Source organism: Daucus carota, chromosome 4 (genome assembly GCF_001625215.2).
Source record: "Daucus carota subsp. sativus chromosome 4, DH1 v3.0, whole genome shotgun sequence".
Lineage (NCBI taxonomy): Eukaryota > Viridiplantae > Streptophyta > Magnoliopsida > Apiales > Apiaceae > Daucus > Daucus carota.
The window spans coordinates 38,147,271-38,165,522 of NC_030384.2; the positions used below are offsets into that span (position 1 = coordinate 38,147,271).

Consider the following 18,252-nt stretch of genomic DNA (forward strand, 5'->3'; position numbering starts at 1 on the left):
AAATTAGTTTGAATATAATGAAACGGTAACGAGTATGACTAAATTTGTTTGAATATAATACAACGGTAACTAAGTTAGTTTGAATATAATGAAACGGTAACGAGTATGACTAAATTTGTTTGAATATAATACAACGGTAACGAGTATATATTCAAAAGCATTTAAAGATTTATTAATTATTAGGGCAAACCCAGCAGTGATCCAAAGATCCAAATTTGGGGCAGATTATCCCAAATTCTCTTCCAGCAGTGATCCAAAAAGTGATCCAAATTTGGATCAGTGAATAGTACTGATCCAAATTTGGATCACCACTGTTCACTGATCGAAATTTGGATCACCTACTTTATTATAAAATAATGATTATTTCTATATTTTTTGTTTATCAGACTTAAAATTATTTTGTGATTATTAATATTTAATTAATAATAGTTTATAATTAATAATTAATAAAATTAATGTTTTAGTAAATACTTAGAATAATAGAAAAGCAAATTTCATTGAAATTAAAAAAGAGTACATTACATGCATAAAATAGAAAATACATAAAATGCATAAAATAAAATTACAATACCAGGAAATGACTAAAAACAGTACAATAAATATAATTTTGATTTAGTCGAACATATTATTTCTGTTTGCTCCGAGATAATCAAAATATTGTCCGTAACTATTCATATCATTTGAGATCCTTGAGTTTCATCTTCATTTCCTTGATTTTGAGATATTTTGATCTATGTTCATAAAATAATTAATTAAATATGATATAAGTAGTTAATAATGAATAAAAATTAAATTTAAGATTATATAGTTTAATATAAAATTTATGTCATATAATATACAAAAAGTAATTTGGATCAGAATTTGGATCACGCTGCTGGAGTTGATCAGAAATTTAGATCAGAATTTGGATCAGTTGGTGATCCAAATTTGGATTTTTGGATCACAAACTGCTGGAGATGGCCTTAGGGAAAATAGATTTTTTGTCACCTAACTTATTGTTTATTTAAAAACTTACCACTAAACTACAATTTTTTTTTTCTTTTTGTCACTAATTTATCATTTACAATCAATTGTCAAGTAAAACTGAGTCAAGTGATACTATATGTATTTTTGTGGAGTTCAACCACCTAGATATCATATAAACTTAAATCAAGTTTAAGAAATTCTATAACTGTTTATTGTCTATTTTTGTTATAATATTCGTCCTTATTCTTATGTAATAGTATAAATAATTGCAGATGACATCTAACCTTGATTTTTATAAAACAATCAATATACTTATATAAAGGAGAAGCGAGGGGCGTGTATGTGGCGCCTCTCACATCGCTCCATTCTGTTTTTCTAATTTTTTAGAATTTTTGGATGTAAAATATCAAAAATTAGAATTATCTTTTTTAGTTTCGGGTGTATTAGAAGCAAGTTTCAGAATCTGATTTTTTCTAATTTTCTGGAATTTTTTTTTGGAATTTTTGGATGAAAAATATCAAAAATTAGACCTTTCTTTTTTAGTTTCGGATATATTAGAAGCAAGTTTCAGAATCTGATTTTGTTTCAGATTATTTATGGAATATAGTAACTTGAAAATTTTAATCTGATTTTGTTTCTATATAAAGGAGAAGCGATAGAATTACCTTTTTTTAGTTTCGGATATATTAGAAGAAAGTTTCAGAATTTAATTTTGTTTCAGTGAAATATAGTAGTTTTAAAGTTTTAATCTGATTTCGTTTCTATATAATGGAGAAGCGAGGGGCGTGTAGGTGGCGCCTCTTACATCGCTCCGTTATATTTTTCTAATTTTTTAGAATTTTCGGATGAAAAATATCAAAAATTAGAACTACCTTTTTTACTTTCGGATATTTCAGAATCTGATTTTGTTTCAGATTATTTATGGAATATAACAGTTTGAAAGTTTTAATCTGATTTTGTTTCACGTTATTTAATTATGGGAAAGAGTAGCACACAAGTCTCTCTGCACCTATAAATACCCGTATAGGTTGTAGGGTTTTGCATCATCTAAACACAACCTACTCTCTCTCAATATCGCAACCCTACCTCTCTCTGGTGATAGTTCTCTTGCTCAATTTCTAACTCGGTGGTGCCGTTCTTCTACAACGATAAGTGAAGGCTATTTATAAGGTATTAAAAAAAATTAAAGGTTGATGCAAGGAAAGGTAGTTATAAACCGCTATGTGGGAGTCGACAAATCCAAACACGGGAGAAGAATATAATCTTGACATGATATTGATGGATGATATCAATAAATTAACTATTAGTGATGTATGTTTGTTGGTTATTTTTTTATAATATTTGTTTTGTTCATTGGACATGTTTGTTGTTGTTAATTTTTTTTATGATTTACTTTGTATACAAGAAAATATTATTCATGCATTATCTGTTTGCTCCGTTCAAGCAACTTTTAAATAATGGCTGTTTATACAGTATTAAAAAATAAAGGTTGTTATACGTAAGGGTAGTTATAGACCGCTATCTCACGGATTTAAGTTAGATGTTTTTGTGCACAATCAATCGAAAAAAATTGGAAGAATGTGACAATATAAGAACATGATTACTTTTCAAAAAAGAAACACAAATAAAATTAAGATTCGTTGTGTTTTAAATTGTTAGTTACGTGTAGAAATTTATTTTCAAGTTTTCACCATGAATTATAGTCCAAATTTTGCAATTTTATATATTAGTATTGGTATTACATCAAGATTTTTATAATATAAAATTGATTTCATCCTACAAATATTAATTTTTAATCATTAATATATTTTTTATAGACAGTCACAAAATTATTGTACTCTACAAATATTAATATTGAAATCATTAATTATAATTTTTATAAGCCGCCGCAACGCGCGGCTTCTCAACTAGTATATAATATAGACAATCATAATCTTTATTCAAAAATAAAATAAAATAATTTATAAAATTGAATCTTTTGAGAGTTTTAAAATGCATGTCAAACTCTCGCCTCCAAAGTAAACAATCTCGGGGACATATAGGGTATTATATATATATAAAGATATATATCATATCACCATAATGGTGCAGTCTACAGTACGTTTTAATAATACTAAAAAAATAACATAATGTTAATGATCAAATTCAAACCTAACGTTGGTGACAAAAAAAAATCTGAGCTTAACATTAGTGACAAAAAGAAAGAAAATTATAGTTTAGTGGTAAGTTTCTAAATACACAATAAGTTTGGTGGTGATAAAATCTATTTTCCCAATAATCAACTGGTTTTTTGAATTTCATAAGCGATATGTTTACAATGCAGATAAAAATCACATGTTTTAGCAAAAGAAGTGTTTTAATGAGTTTTAAGCCTGAAAACCAGCAGAAGGTAATATCTTGTTGGACTATGCTAATTAGAGTGATGAGAGATTAATATGTTGTTTTTATGATTTTACGGGGCACATTTTCAGATGTTGTTCACTTCAAAAATGATATGAAGAAGGCATTTTTTAAAGTTACCAGCAAAAAAAATTTGAATAGTTTAACAAGTGTCAAGGAGAAAAAAAATTTGAATGGTTAAATTTTGCCAAAATAATGTAGGAGCGTTCAATGATTCAAAACAAAATTATATGTACTCAGTGTACAAATCTCTTTACAATTTGCGAGATTAATAAAATCATCATAAATAAATGCTTGCAGGTTTATGCATATGATATGATTAGCATTGTGTATGATTGAAGACAGTTGCCTGGATCAAATGGACGAAATATTACATCTAAGCTAGATGTATTAACACCCAAAGTTACAAGCGTAGATTGTGTCCCCAATTCTCCAAATTTTAATGCACAACATCAGTACAGAAGCAGCATTTTTTGCAACAACGGACACCCTATACAAACAAAGATCACGAGCAGCAACTCGTGGCAGCTAAATATCCAAAATACATCTACAACATGAAAGAAGACATACATGATCTGTATATGAAATATCAAATCACATACTTCTCAGTTCTCTGGCCTCCAGCTGCAAGTGTTTTGGTCAGAAACACAATTCACATTTTAAGCATCTACCTATACATATATTGCCTGGGATCATCGTAATGTTGTGAATGAGACGGATAACGGACTCCCATGTCTCTATTTGCAGCAGGTCCTGACAATGCAGTTTCTGCTGGCATCCTTCGCACCATTTCTGGGTAGGGAGGATAATCAAGGGATGAATATCGACTGCCAGAGGGTAGACCCGCATTTAAACGAGGATCAGGCGAGCTGTAAGCAAGGGCAGTATTACGTTCTGAATCCAACATAGTGCGGAAGACAGGAAACATTGTAGGGAGTGTTGATCTAGGGTCCATGTAAGGATTCGCACGGGTGGTAAAAAGTCCATCACCAGGACTATTTGATCGAGACTGCATGTAAGGGCTGGGATAGAATCTATCTCCAACAGGTCCAGGAGAATTATTTGTCGAGCTTAATTGTGAACCAGACCTCCGAAAGTGGCCTGGGGCTGTTGTTTCATGCTGGAAATCCGTAGGCAACCTGAAAAGTCCAGCAGATCCAACAGGGAACTCAAATCCATTCTCACTTCCCGTAATACGAACTGAAGGATTTAGGGGCCTCACTGGTCCAGAATCTAATATTGGGGATCTATTCAGATTTTGTTTAAGTGATGCCTTAGCTTGTTGCAGTGCCTCCAAGACAGATCCAAGTTTATTGGAGGTATCATGAGGCATCAGAGAAAACTGGTTAGTACTTCCAGAAGCTTCTTTGTTCAGGCCATTGGTAGTGCTGGAGAATACTTCTGTGTTCTCCATCTGGGGGACACCATTGTACTGGCTCACAGGTGGAAAATAATGATGAGCTACTGACTGCTGTTGATCATAACCACCTTTAGAAAGTGCAACATCTGATGCTTGGGATTTAAAAGCAACATTGCTGGTAGATTTCTTAACTCTTGTAGGTTCATAACTAACCGATAAACGCTCGTCTGCTAAGCTTGGTTCTTGGTTACAAGACACAAATGTGTCTTCGCCAAATGGCGAAGCTGGTTCCCTACTTTCATCCCTATCTTCAGTAACATCTGAATGGTTTCCAACGTCAAAGGAAACCTAAAATATTCATAATCAACAACAATTAGTCCTAGTGAGGTAATAACAAGTTTGCATCGTGATTTTTCAAACAATCAAAACTAATATCTACATCAAAGGGCTTTGGCCCAGTAAAACAGAAGGCTAAAAACAAATAAGTAGGATATAGAGGAGTAGATGCTTGTGAATTGCAGGAATTTGTAATGCCTCTGAACCTAACGAGCATGTCTTGTCAGAAATAAGAAGAGGGACCTCCCCCGACCAAAGCCACATCAGATTTAATTTATATAGAGAATTTTGAACTACAAATATATTGCTATTTTTAATTCTTAAAATTACACGTAGGGGTCCTTATATAACAATGTGTCCATGTATGCTCCAAAATAGTGATGGTCGAATTTGCATCTTACTACTGCTATCGCAGATTTGTGTTGCATATTTTGGGATTCAAAACCGTGCTTCTCTTATTACTGATTTATGATGAATAGTTTATAAAATGTGCATTATATTATACAAGTATGTGTACATCCTGTTCAAAGCAAGAAATTAATTTGATTGCTTTGATAATATCTTTAATAATTTAGAAAACCATATATAGTCATTCCCTAACATAGCCATAATAATATAGTATAAATTTTAAGTCTAATAATGAAATGTGGAAAAGGCTGAAAATTAAGCTCAACTTCAATTTCTTTATATTGGCCAAATAACGGGAAGGATTAGTCCATTTTATAATATATATAATAGATTTGGCATTTGGGTACATTTTGTTTGGTGCAATTGAGCACACTTTGATATAATTGTCAACTGCAAGCCACTGACGAAATAATTACTCTAATCCAAGGAAAGGTAGAGAAGACCAAAAATATAGTGTCTAAGGATAAAAGGTCATGTTCCCTAATTCTGTATACTTACATTACATATCTTTTAAACCACATTTTAAATTAAAAATGAAATCTAGAATAGTAGAATGTAATAAAATGTTAACTTAGTGAAGGCAGCAAGACAAACCGGTATACGACTGTTTGTTTCTCTGAACTTCTCTTCCCAATCTCTTTGAGCTTTTTCCTCTGCTTCATACTGTTGTATGAGTTGGGCTTGTTGTTCCAACGCAATTTCCATATCTTTATCTTCTCCATGAGCACTCAATGAGTGACCATTAGATAATCTATGATTTTCCAAGACCTCTGAAGGTTCTTCAGATGTTGCAGGCACATTATCAGCAATAGTAGGAACATTGGGGCTTTCAGCTACTTCACAACCTTCTAAAGGAAGCCTATTTGTGTCAATTTGCAGTTGATCAGCAGCTGATCTGACAACAGAAGTTTCCCTGCAGTTTATAAGTGGAAGATTAAAGGCGGGGACATGCATAAGATTACACACAACCTACACATACTAAGCAATGGCTGCCGAAAGTGGAAAAAACCACACCACCTATGTGTACTTTCAATACACTCATGTTCATTATTACATGAAACATGAAACTCTGTTATGTTAACCTGATCTATATTTACTGGAATACGACATTTGCAAGCAATTGATACTTCCAAATGTGGGAGGCTAAATTTGAGAGGGGGGGGGGGGGGGGGGGTTAATTAGTGAGTGAGTGAGGAAGATATACGTGGTCTCCCTGCGTTTTATGCGGCGACATGATTTTCCAACTTGTTTTGGTGATGAATTAGCACTTGATATAACACTCCCATGCCTTCTTCTAGAAGAATTCTTGTACTTCTTTTCAAGAAAACATGGGGAATCCTTCTCGCTTTTCCAAGACAAGCTTCTACCACATGATCTCTGATCTGCCAAGTTTTCTTCCCCCGTCAAGGAACTACGACCAACCTCAGATCCAGATGGAGTTGCTTCCTGATCAGAACTTGAATTATATTCCTCAGATAGATCACTTGCCCCACCTGTTTCTAAGATGGCAAGGACATCTGCTGTTGCCTTCTCAGCTTTCATTCTTTCTAGAGACACAATCTTTAGCTGCTCCTCCAGTTCCAGTACCTTTTCATTTCACATTCCAATATATGATTGTAAATTAAGTCAATTAGAATTTATTTTTTTTTCTTCTTTTCTTCAAGAAAGAATGCAAAATCCAAATTTATCCATACATATAACACACATATGTGCATGCATGCACACCACTCACACATAGAAAAGATTGAGACTAACCCTTCTGGCCAATTCATCAGCTCTTTGCCTTGCTGATCTCGATACAGATCTTTCAGACAGCAACCGTGCTCGGAGAAACTCAATTGTCATTGCAGTTGACTCCTCAATGTCAATACTAGCATTTCTGGTAATGCAGATCTTAAGTGATTACAGCTTGTACAGAATAACAGTGATAGAACAGAAAAATACTACATGCAGTTGGCATATATATAATCTTCAATGTATATTATCAGCCAAAGAGTATCTGCACTTGCATCTTACGAAATAATAGAAAGGGTACACGAAACCCGAAACAGTAAAAAGTGTTCTCGATGCAACCAAATTCACAAGTACTTAAATAGAAAAGATACAGAAGTCAAACTGCAGTACAAACAACAAATCATAAGACCAGTTCATTAATAAAATCTTCCATGCAGAGTACGTCGAGTTCATTACAAATTAATACATGAAACCAGCATTGTACTTTAACCATGTTTTTTTAGAACTCAGCATTGTGTAGCTTCATAGCAGATAATTTTTAATAAAGGCTGCAACTTTGATTTGGATCTATTTAGATAGTACATCACTATATCATGTAAGTATGGCCATTCCAGCCCAGCTATTAATGAAAAAATTGTTTAGACTACATTTGGGTAGAGAGTACTTGTCAAAAGTTTTGGATTACTATATGGCAAATCGTAGCAAATTATTGGACTGCATGCAAAGTTTACTGATGCTAATTAATAAAAGTTAATATGTTTTTTTTTTAAAAATTCCTATTCTATCCATGTTCGCTACATCTCAGCTTCCACTGCCACCCATATATGTTTCCCTTCTTCAACCAATGTTCTTATATTCAGATCTTGCAATCTAAATGTTACATTTAATTTAGGGTCCGTTTGGGAGAGTTGTTGAAAACTGCTATATTGTTCGAAAAAGTGCTGGTAAAAAAAAAGTTGTAGAAATCAAACAACAGTTTGATAATCTTTTTTATATATATTTACATATTTTGAGTTATAAGATGAAAAATTAATGTTTTTGATGAGGTTTAATACTAAAATTGTGACAGTTTCCCGCAGAAACTGCTTCTTGCAAAAACATGGGAGGACCTGCTTTTCCTAAAAACAGCTTTTGAGCTAAAAAGCTGTTACTCGAAAAGTTGTTTTTAAATATACCAAACAGTTTTTCACCTGCTTTTCAGCAAACAGTTATTGTTGTTTGCAATAGCAATGCCACACGGAGCCTAAAACAAGGATTTTTATCTGATACTATTAGTCATAATACACTTAATAGTTAAATGGCTAAGTGATATTCAAACTCAACACAACTTGCAACTTGCAATTTGCAACTGGATCACTAAACTTCAAAATTTTGCGTTCAACTCAAACTAAAAAGAACTTGCATTTAGATAACTGCAATTAAACCACTTCAATGGAGTGGATTGATATGTGAGTTGGCATGCTTATGTGTCATATTCAGTTTGACACTAACTGAACTGGCCCAACTCAACCTGACCCATTAATCTTAAATATATTTACCATATTGAGACCCGTTGAAAAATTATTCATGTTCTGAACCAACTGAATTGTCCTCAAATTCGATCATATTAACTTTATTCTTTCATTTCCTGTGGTGTTCTTCATATTGGTGGTAGTGCCTTAAACCAGTAACAAGTCCTTCGTTTTTCATTAACATTCAAATATACATCACCATCACGAGCAATAATTAGGTGAAGATTTGTATTCTTCATCGTTAGAGCTGGGATTTGAGAGTTGAGTGTTTTGTGTGTGCATGTATGTGTTTTCATATATACTGATTGATGGTTTTGTATGTATGTGTATCAAACATCCACATTCTTCACTAAAAACCATCACTCATTATGAAGTAAACAACTTGGTCGAAAATCGAATTTTGCATGGAATGTGTGTAGGTATTTACGCATATATGTGTAATTTTGTGAGTACTGTGTCATGATTTTGATTTCTGTTTAGCATACACAGTGCTATTTCAATGTCATATTGCAGCTCTGCTCTTATATGTGTATAATACGAAAACAGGTGCTGAACTGAGACGTGTTGTCACCAGTTTGTAGCAACTGAACTTCTGCCCCATCATTGTGACAATGTTCTGAATCTATTGCTCAAAATGAAATCACTTGAGCCTTTAATTTATTGTCAGTATATGTATTCACAGGAGTTCAATGGGTTTAAGGTTTAGTGGAGCGAATCATGTCTAATTCATAGAGTGTCCCAAGTTGAACTCCCACATGGCAACTTATATAGCAACCTAACACCTACTCAAGTGAGTAGAGCCTTTTCTCCAGAAAATTTAGAATCAACACAAAAAGTGCAGACGAGGAACCGAGTACATTCTAAAATTCAACTTTGTATTGTCCCATAATACTTGCTCAATCTCTCACTATGTTATGACGAGGGTGCTGTTCGTATCGGACTACATGATCCAACTTTACACTAATCTAATTCCTAAATATATGAACAAAACTAAATCACTGTTTAGTTTAAAAGCACATGCCAAAGTACTAAGTAAAAACATATTTTAATAGCAAACAACCTTTATAATACTCAGAAGCAAACATACCTAAGTGCTCGAGATGTAATTTAAGGATGCTAATACCTAAAGAAATGAAGCGAGTATAAATAGCACTCAAACTTCCAAACCTTAATTATGATATAACTAACCTTAGGCACCTCGAGGCATTGACTAGGTTTGCTTGCAAAAACAAACAAAATAATCTACACCTACATCAATATCTCATAACCGTAACTTTCACTAACCTCATTCCTAACTACTTCTCCGAGCCTCTATACAAAATTCATATATGATATACACAACTTTCACTAATATCATTTTTACTGATAACAAAAAAGACTACTTCCCCAAGACTCTATACAAAATTCAACATCGAAAGCAACCAATAAGCTCAACTAGTCATCAAACAGCAAATAGATCCACTAAAAATACCTAAAAAAGCTTAATTATTCTAATTTATTCTCAATTAACAAAACTAAACCAAATAAATTCAATTCAACAAGTAAGTTATAATCGAATAAGACAAGCAATATATACATGATTAAGCATGTAAAAAGCATATAATACGAATGAATTGAAGAATTAATACCTCTGATCTAGGTCCCCGTTCGACATTTTCGGAGGAAAAAGCTCCGATTACTGTTCGAAATACAGAATCGAGAAAATCATAAAATGTTAGAGAGAGAAGAGAAGAGAGAGTGAATGTGTGAGAAAATATATAGAGACAGAGAGCTTGTACGTATAGGATGGGGGATTCTGATGCCTGAGCCTTTTGGAGATGGTGGACTAAAGAAATGGTGAGCTTCCACGCGGAAATAAACGAATTACAACGTATTTATATTACCGAGTGTTTTTAGATAATTCAATTATTCAAGTACGCGTTTGGATTTTATCCATTGATAAAATATTGCATCCCTTTATTTTTAAATCTCATTTTAATATTCATATTAATATAATTATATAATATTTATTTATATTAGAATAATTTGAACAAAAATTTGATATGTAGTCTTGTTCACGAAGTAAAATTTTAAAATATTGCAAAATTATATTTATATTCATGCTAAAATACGTTTTAACGGAAAAAATACAAATAAAGGGTTTTTTTTCAAGAGACGAGGAGAAAAAAAATTGTTTCTTATTTAAACTACTGAGTGTTCGGTAACTTGTTTAAAATGAGCTTAAACATATTCATTGATTGAAACTTTTGTTTCAGAATCCACGACTAGAGCACTTACAAGTTACACCCAAGGATGAACTACTGGATAAAATAGTTTCAGATTCTTGGAACCAATGGCAATATATAAGGAGCAAACCTTGTAGCTTATGCTTGAGATCATATTGCTAGCAAGTAATTCATTACTAAAACATCTACAGATACAATACAATGGGAGGACTTTCAAAATTACACCATTACAACATAACAACACCATAATGGTCTCACATATATCAAACCGAAAACTGATAAGAGTACGATGGAACAAAAAAACTACATGATATTGGTTCCTGGTCTCAGCTTCCATTAGAGCGTTCTTGACTTCCATTAGAGCGTTCTTGACTTAGTACCCATACACCACAACAAAACCCATTGTCATCAGCCCCTACAACTTCATGACAATTGAGCACTTGACATATTGTTGCACATTCACTTCAGTCTCAGACAAAACACATTTAGCCTCATTGCTTAGCGATTGCCTCTGCAGGATTCTTGTTAGTAGCAACATGATACTCAACATCCATCTCATCGTCATCACCATCATCATCATCATCCTCATCATCATCCGCACCATCTTCTGGGGTCCTTTCAACATTTTCACTTTCACCAATATCTTTTCGCGGAGACTCTAGTATCGCTTGTTCTCGCTGATGGCCTATCATTTGCATCAAAATGTCCTCTGGCTTCAAGTTACAACCAGAGCTATCCGAAGTACTATGGTCGAACTTTTTTGACCTCTTTTCGTATAGCGACTCCAGCCTGTCAAAATAAGGACATGTTTTTGAATCTTGACGACGTTTCTTATTGCTTTCTTTCACTCTCCTGTAATACTTATTAATATTCTCCCATTTTTCCTTGCATCTCTTGGAGCTTCTATCATAACCAAGCCTCATCATGGCAGACGAAACCTCCTCCCACACCGATCCCTTTGATCCACTATCATGATATTGCATATCCAAATTTTCTCTTACTGTAATTAAGGCTTCGACTTCAGCTTTTGGCCACCGAGAAGAAGGAAAACCAGGAGAATAATGGACGATACTCTTTGTGACTGGTGAACTCTCACGAATATTGTATTGTGGTTGCGACATACTTAGAATTTTTTCCAATGGAGCTGAGTTCATTGGTAACTGCAAAGGAGGTGATTGCTCTGAAATCTTTTGCAAGAAAGAAAGAAGAGCAGCATCTTTTGCTGCAGAAGCGGAACGTTCATGGGCAAGAATTCCTTGTTGTCTTTTCTTTGTAGCCAATTGTTGTGCCCTCCACTCTTCTTCTCTACTCATACGATCTTTCTCAAGCTTTTCAATTGCTTCTATGAACTTCTTCTGTAAGTTCTCCTGCCTCTCCAAAACTTGCTTCATTAATCCATTGAAATATTCCATTAATTTTCTCTTTTTCTTCGCATGCCCTCCCCCAGAAGAGGAAGTGGTAGATGTGGATGTGTCCATGAGCTCAAAACCTGAAATGTGGGTATCACCATGAGGTACTTGACTTACAGGCTTTGCCATCATAACGGAACCACTTGTGGGTTTAGGCATAGACATTGTTCCTTCCATTGAATATGTTTGTTTGTCTTGATTTATTGGATACGAGGATTGATTGTCGAAAATCTCAAGTTGCTCATAATATCGGTAATTTTTACCATCCTGTCTACCAGATTTACCCTCTTTCGTTCTCCTGTGATATTTATAAATGTTCTCAAACTTCTCTTTGCACTTCTTCGCGCTCCTAGTGTACCCATACTCACCTAATTTTCTGCATAACAAAAGTTCCATGATTCTTAGCAATCCATTATGCTCCTGCAACTTCAAATTCAAACAACCAGACTATCAAATGCAAAACCTCAATACCATCATGCAACTACTACACATACTCATGACACCACCTCAAACAATCAATAATATCGTATTAAATATTCGGACATTCTAATATACTTCCGAGAAAGAAAAGAAAAATGCTTAAAATATGTGCACATGTGCCATGTATGAGTTGTAGCTACAAATATTTTAAACTAAAAATTCAAAACATATCCAGAATTATATTTAGCAACAAAAAAAAAATAATCCAGAATTCACTAACATATAGTATACAATAATCAGCAGATATATTATGACCAAAAAAAAATAAAATCAGCAGATAAACAAATAAGATTACTATATAATCTGAACATAAAAATATACAGTTAACAAATCTACGACTTACTTAAATTACACACAAAAGTGCGCATTTGGTAAAGATAGGATATATAATTCACCAACACCAAAATTACAACTGTTTGTAGGTTAATACGTTTGAATTTGAATTTTGAAATTAAAATCTCAATTCACATGATCAAATATATAAATAAACAAGAACTGTGTTTTAATTATTTGAGCAATGCTATCAAGACTTATTAACTGTATGAGTTGAGAAACCCAATTAAGCAGACGATAAACATTAAGCTGACTAAATAAACACACTTAGCTAACAAAATACACAGATACATACACACAAATTCTTATAATTTCTTCAAATTTTGTATAAGCTACTATGTCAAGATAAAAACACTATGAGACCTGGAGAAGCCAAATTAAACATGTAGCTCAACTTCATAAACACATAAAGCTAAGACACAAATATATAGATACAGAAATTGTGTGCATACCTGGAAACTTCATCCCAAAGAGGAGCTTTAAGATTAGAGTCTCTAAAAGCTTCATCCATGCTCTGTCTGACTTGCAACAACACAAGAGTCTCCTCACGCGGCCACCGGTTACCGGCGGAGTTCCGGTCACCCTCATCGCCACCAGCTGAATCTGAGCCAGCAAAACTGTCATTTCCGAGATTCACGGCGGCAGCGCCACCGGAATTGTCCACAAACATGAAATTACTGCACCTCGAGGTAAAATATTTGTGGGTTTTGCAGAGAAATGGTAATTCTCAAATGGGTCAGCTTTGTTTTATTTTTTGGAACTTTTTGAGTTGGGTTGCTTTTTATCTTTCTACCATGGCTCTTTCTTACTTGCAGCTGTAGGTGAGTTTGCTAGCGTAGTGTGTGTTGTTTTAATGGGTCGCAATCGTTTGGTTTCGTATACTTTCGTTTCGTGTATTTTCGTGTATTTTCGTGTTTCGTGTACCCGAAAGGGAAACCCGTATCCGCCCGTTATTAATTTCGTGTATCTAATTTGAAACCCGTATCCGTTTCGAATCGTTTCGTGTATATTTCGTGTACTTTTCGTGTATATTATATATAAAAATATTAATATAGTTTTTAATCAAAAAATGGATTTAATATATATTTTCCTTTATAAATTTATTAAATGTGAATGATATATATTATACTTGTATACAATTCTTTATAAATTTGTTAATGTATCTACAATATATATCCACACATACATATAAATATATACTTTATACTCAATTATATATTTAATATATCATTACATATATATAATAAATATAATCTACAAATATTTCGTGTATTTCGTGTACCCCAAATGAAAACCCATATCCGACACGAAATCTATCGTGTAATTTCGTGTTCGTGTACTTTCGTGTTTCGTGTTTCGAAAATCAAAACCCGTATCCATTTATTTCGTGTCGTTTCGTTTCGTGTTAGCGTGTTACGTGTCAAATTGCCAGGCCTAGTTGTTTTTATTTGCAAGAGATTAATTATCAAGTTGGTCACTGAAGTAGGCTTAATGTATCAATTTGGTCACTGAACTCAAAACGGTATCAAGATGGTCACTGAAGTAGCTATAAATATCAAACAGATACCTTGAAATATAAGTTCAAGCAGTAAAAATATTATTTATAAAATTTTACACGTTATTTTTTAAATGTTACCACAACCAACTAAAAGGTTATGATTTCTAGTATTTAAAATAATATATTTATATTTTATCAAATTTATTTATTATTTATATTTTATTATATAGTTATTTTCTTTGTTTTAATTAAAAATAAATAATAAATAAACTTGATAAAATCTAAATATATTATCATAAATATTATAAGTCATAACCTTTTACTTGGTTTAGGTAATATTCAAAAATAATGTGTAAAACTTTATAAATAATATTTTTAGTGCTTGAACTTATATTTTAAGGTACCTGTTTGATATTTATGTCCACTTCAGTGATCATCTTGATACCGTTTTGAGTTCAGTGACCAATTTGATACATTAAGTCCACTTCAGTGACTAACTTGATAATTAACCCTATTTGCAAGTATAGAGTCGGTGAATTAGGGTTTTGTTATGTGGTAGTTTCTTCTAGGTTTGTCTCATTACAGCGCCCGGTAAATTTGGGTGTCTTTGCAAAATCAATTTCATTTTTCACTTAAATTGATCGCCGCAGACGCGAGAGGAAGAGGCACGAGGGACACGTGTACCTTTAAATTTGTTTTTTTATTTTTTTCATCATTTTAAATTTTGTGAAATTATAAAAATATCTTTAAAATATTTAAAAATATATAACCGTTTTTTGAAAATTTGCTTATACCCCTCTAATATTTGTGTGCTAGATCCACCCCGGAGACATGGTCACAATCTTTGTTTCAAGATGAAGGATGTCGAATAGATAGTTATCATTTTCTTTTTCTAATTTGATTGACTATAATCAAAAATAAAATTTTAAAAACGGGTATCTGATAAAATAGATTACTTTTCATATATATTCTGATTTTTCATTTTAGAAATTCAAACAAAATTCGAAGTGTACAGGCACATGCTAAGCGCGGAATTTAATATGTTTGGGAGATTTTGATTGGTGTATGATGTGGTTGGTTTATTTGCAGGCGGTCTGAAAGGCCTTATTGCAAGGTACATGTCTAAGCCTATTTGTACAACCAGTGATAACTCAACTTGTATCTGATAACCTTTCTACTTGTAACTCAACTTGTAACTCAACCTGGATTAGTCTCTGATAAGTTATGTCAGTAGATAGTAGATAGTTTAGCTGGAATCAGATCTAGAAAGTAAAGTGGATACAAGAATCAGAATATCAGAAGAATTCCAAGATATCCGCTACAAGCCACTGGAAGAAGTTCATTTCATATGATCAAGCCTCAGTGTCAAGTAAATTGTGTAGCAGTTCAGGGAGTTCAGAAGGTACGAAGATTCAAGTATTTATTTCATCAGAGATTCCGTATGTGTACTGAAATGAAGTTGAACTAGAAGACAGATTCGAAGACCCGACCACAGCTCAAATGTTTAATTGATGGACTATATTCAATTTAGTTAGGCACAGATGAACCGGACAGTACATTTGTGTGTCAGCTATTTATATTGAATATTTAACATCAAAGGAAGGTGGTCATTCAAGCCGAGTGATGATCAAGACGAAGGCTCAAGACATTTGCTTTCTGGAATATAAACTTTTTAATTAATTCTTTGTTAATTAATTAATCTCTATTAATTTATTTAGTTATTAAATTAATTCAATTTGAATTAATTTAATAATTAAGTTTATTAATAAGTTAATTGATTTAGAATTAATTTACAGAAAGAAAGCAAAAGAAAGAAGGCTAACAGGAAGAACAAGGAGACCGCCGCTCAGACCTGCTGCTGAAGAATATGCACTATATAATTATTCTTTTAATTAATTCACATCTCAAAATAATTATATAAGTTATGTAATTTATTTATTAAATTAATTCACACTCGAATTAATTTAATTTATGAATTTATATAATTAATATAATTAAGTGGATAATTATTGAATTAATTATATAAGGAAAATACAATTTATATGGTTTTTGAGCACGGTATGACAATCTAATTGATTATCATACCGCACTATGTCACCTGCCATAGTCAGGAGGCATGACAAACCTTTGGTTTGTCATACCGAATGACTTAGGCATGACAATTGTTCATTGTCATACCGAAGTCACAAGGTATGACAATGCCTTGGTTTGTCATACCGTTTGTCATGCCATTCTACCTTAGCCACCAAGTATCAATTGTCATACCTTCCCACTGATTGTCATACCGTTTGTCATACGGATGTCATACCTATTCTAAGAGAGCATGACAATGCTTGTAATTGTCATACCTTCCCTTGGTTTGTCATTCTGATTGTCGTACCTTCTCTTGGTTTGTCATTCTGATTGTCATACCTTCTCTTAGATTGTCATACCTTCTTACTTGTGCCATGACAATGCTTCTAATTGTCATACCTTTTGTCATAGCACTTGTTTAGATTGTCATAAAGCTTCCTAGAGTTGTCATGCCTACCTTTGTCATACAAGTTCAAGGTGTTGCCTATAAATATGGCCTCACCTCCTTCATTTGTAAATGTTCATTGCCTTGTAAACTTTCAAGTTGTTTGTAACTTGCTATTCGTTAAATCCACAGTTTCCTGTGCTTTGATCATTCGGTTGTTTTAATCCCTAAATTAGAATACTTCCTGTCAAATTTATTCTAAAATATTTAGTGGACATTAAAACTGAACCTTAATTAATTTAATAACGACTTTCAAGTTTAAATAACTTTTTACTTGAACCTTGTTTATTTAATTAATTAAAATCTGATTATCCTGTTTTATTCAAATCAGATTTATTCCGCGCGAATTTTGTGACGATTGTATTCAACCCCCCCTTCTACAATCGTATTGGGACCTAACAATTGGCATCAGAGCGGTTGATATAATCTACCTTATCAGATCCTACACTCACTCTGAAAATTTCTAAAAATTCCAAATAATTTTTTATTCGAAATAATTTTATTTCAAAAATTATTTCTGATCGAAAATTATTTTTATTTCAAATCTTTTTCCAAATAATTTTTAATTCGAAATAATTTTATTCCAAAAATTATTTCTGATCGAAAATTATTTTTCTTTCAAATCTTTTTTCAAATAATTTTTAATTCGAAATAATTTTATTCCAAAAATTATTTCTGATCGAAAATTATTTTTCTTTCAAATCTTTTTCCAAATAATTTTTAATTCGAAATAATTTTATTCCAAAAATTATTTCTGATTGAAAATTATTTTTCTTTCAAATATTTTTCTAAATATTTTTTAATTCGAAATAATTTTATTTTAAAAATTATTTTTTATTGAAAAATATTTTTCTTTCAAAATCCAAATATTTTCCCAAACACTCAAACACTCAATCTTCTACCATGTCTACCGCAAAAATTAGCAGCATTAAAATTCCACCTTTTGACAAGGCTAATTTTGGTCTCTGGACGAGACACATGCTTTTGTTCCTCCGGGCGGCGAATAAAAAATACATAAATATTTTGACGAAGGGTCTTTCGCCCCCAATGAATATTATCCTGGAACATACTGAA

General features: G+C 32.6%; 2 protein-coding genes across 4 annotated transcripts; both read right to left on the minus strand.

Annotated features, from left to right (window-relative positions):
* Positions 1-3,716: 3,716 nt before the first annotated feature.
* Positions 3,717-10,600, minus strand: LOC108219127 (uncharacterized). Its single transcript, XM_017392417.2, has 6 exons — positions 10,494-10,600; positions 10,344-10,393; positions 7,226-7,349; positions 6,675-7,057; positions 6,065-6,383; positions 3,717-5,074 (listed from the first exon to the last, which is right to left on the minus strand). The coding sequence occupies exons 2-6, from the start codon at positions 10,367-10,369 to the stop codon at positions 4,034-4,036; spliced, it is 1,893 nt and encodes a 630-aa protein (XP_017247906.1). The 5' UTR covers positions 10,370-10,393; positions 10,494-10,600; the 3' UTR covers positions 3,717-4,033.
* Positions 10,601-11,056: 456 nt separating this feature from the next.
* LOC108215714 (trihelix transcription factor DF1) lies at positions 11,057-13,987 on the minus strand. 3 transcript variants are annotated; one of them, XM_017388264.2, is made up of 2 exons: positions 13,615-13,987; positions 11,057-12,725 (listed from the first exon to the last, which is right to left on the minus strand). In XM_017388264.2, exons 1-2 carry the CDS (start codon positions 13,830-13,832, stop codon positions 11,432-11,434), a joined length of 1,512 nt encoding a protein of 503 aa, XP_017243753.1. In that variant the 5' UTR covers positions 13,833-13,987; the 3' UTR covers positions 11,057-11,431. The 3 variants fall into 3 exon arrangements, with proteins under 3 accessions (XP_017243753.1, XP_017243754.1, XP_063947992.1); XM_017388265.2 differs by having other exon boundaries at positions 11,057-12,775; XM_064091922.1 differs by having other exon boundaries at positions 11,057-12,769; positions 13,615-13,751.
* Between the last annotated feature and the right edge of the window lie 4,265 nt (positions 13,988-18,252).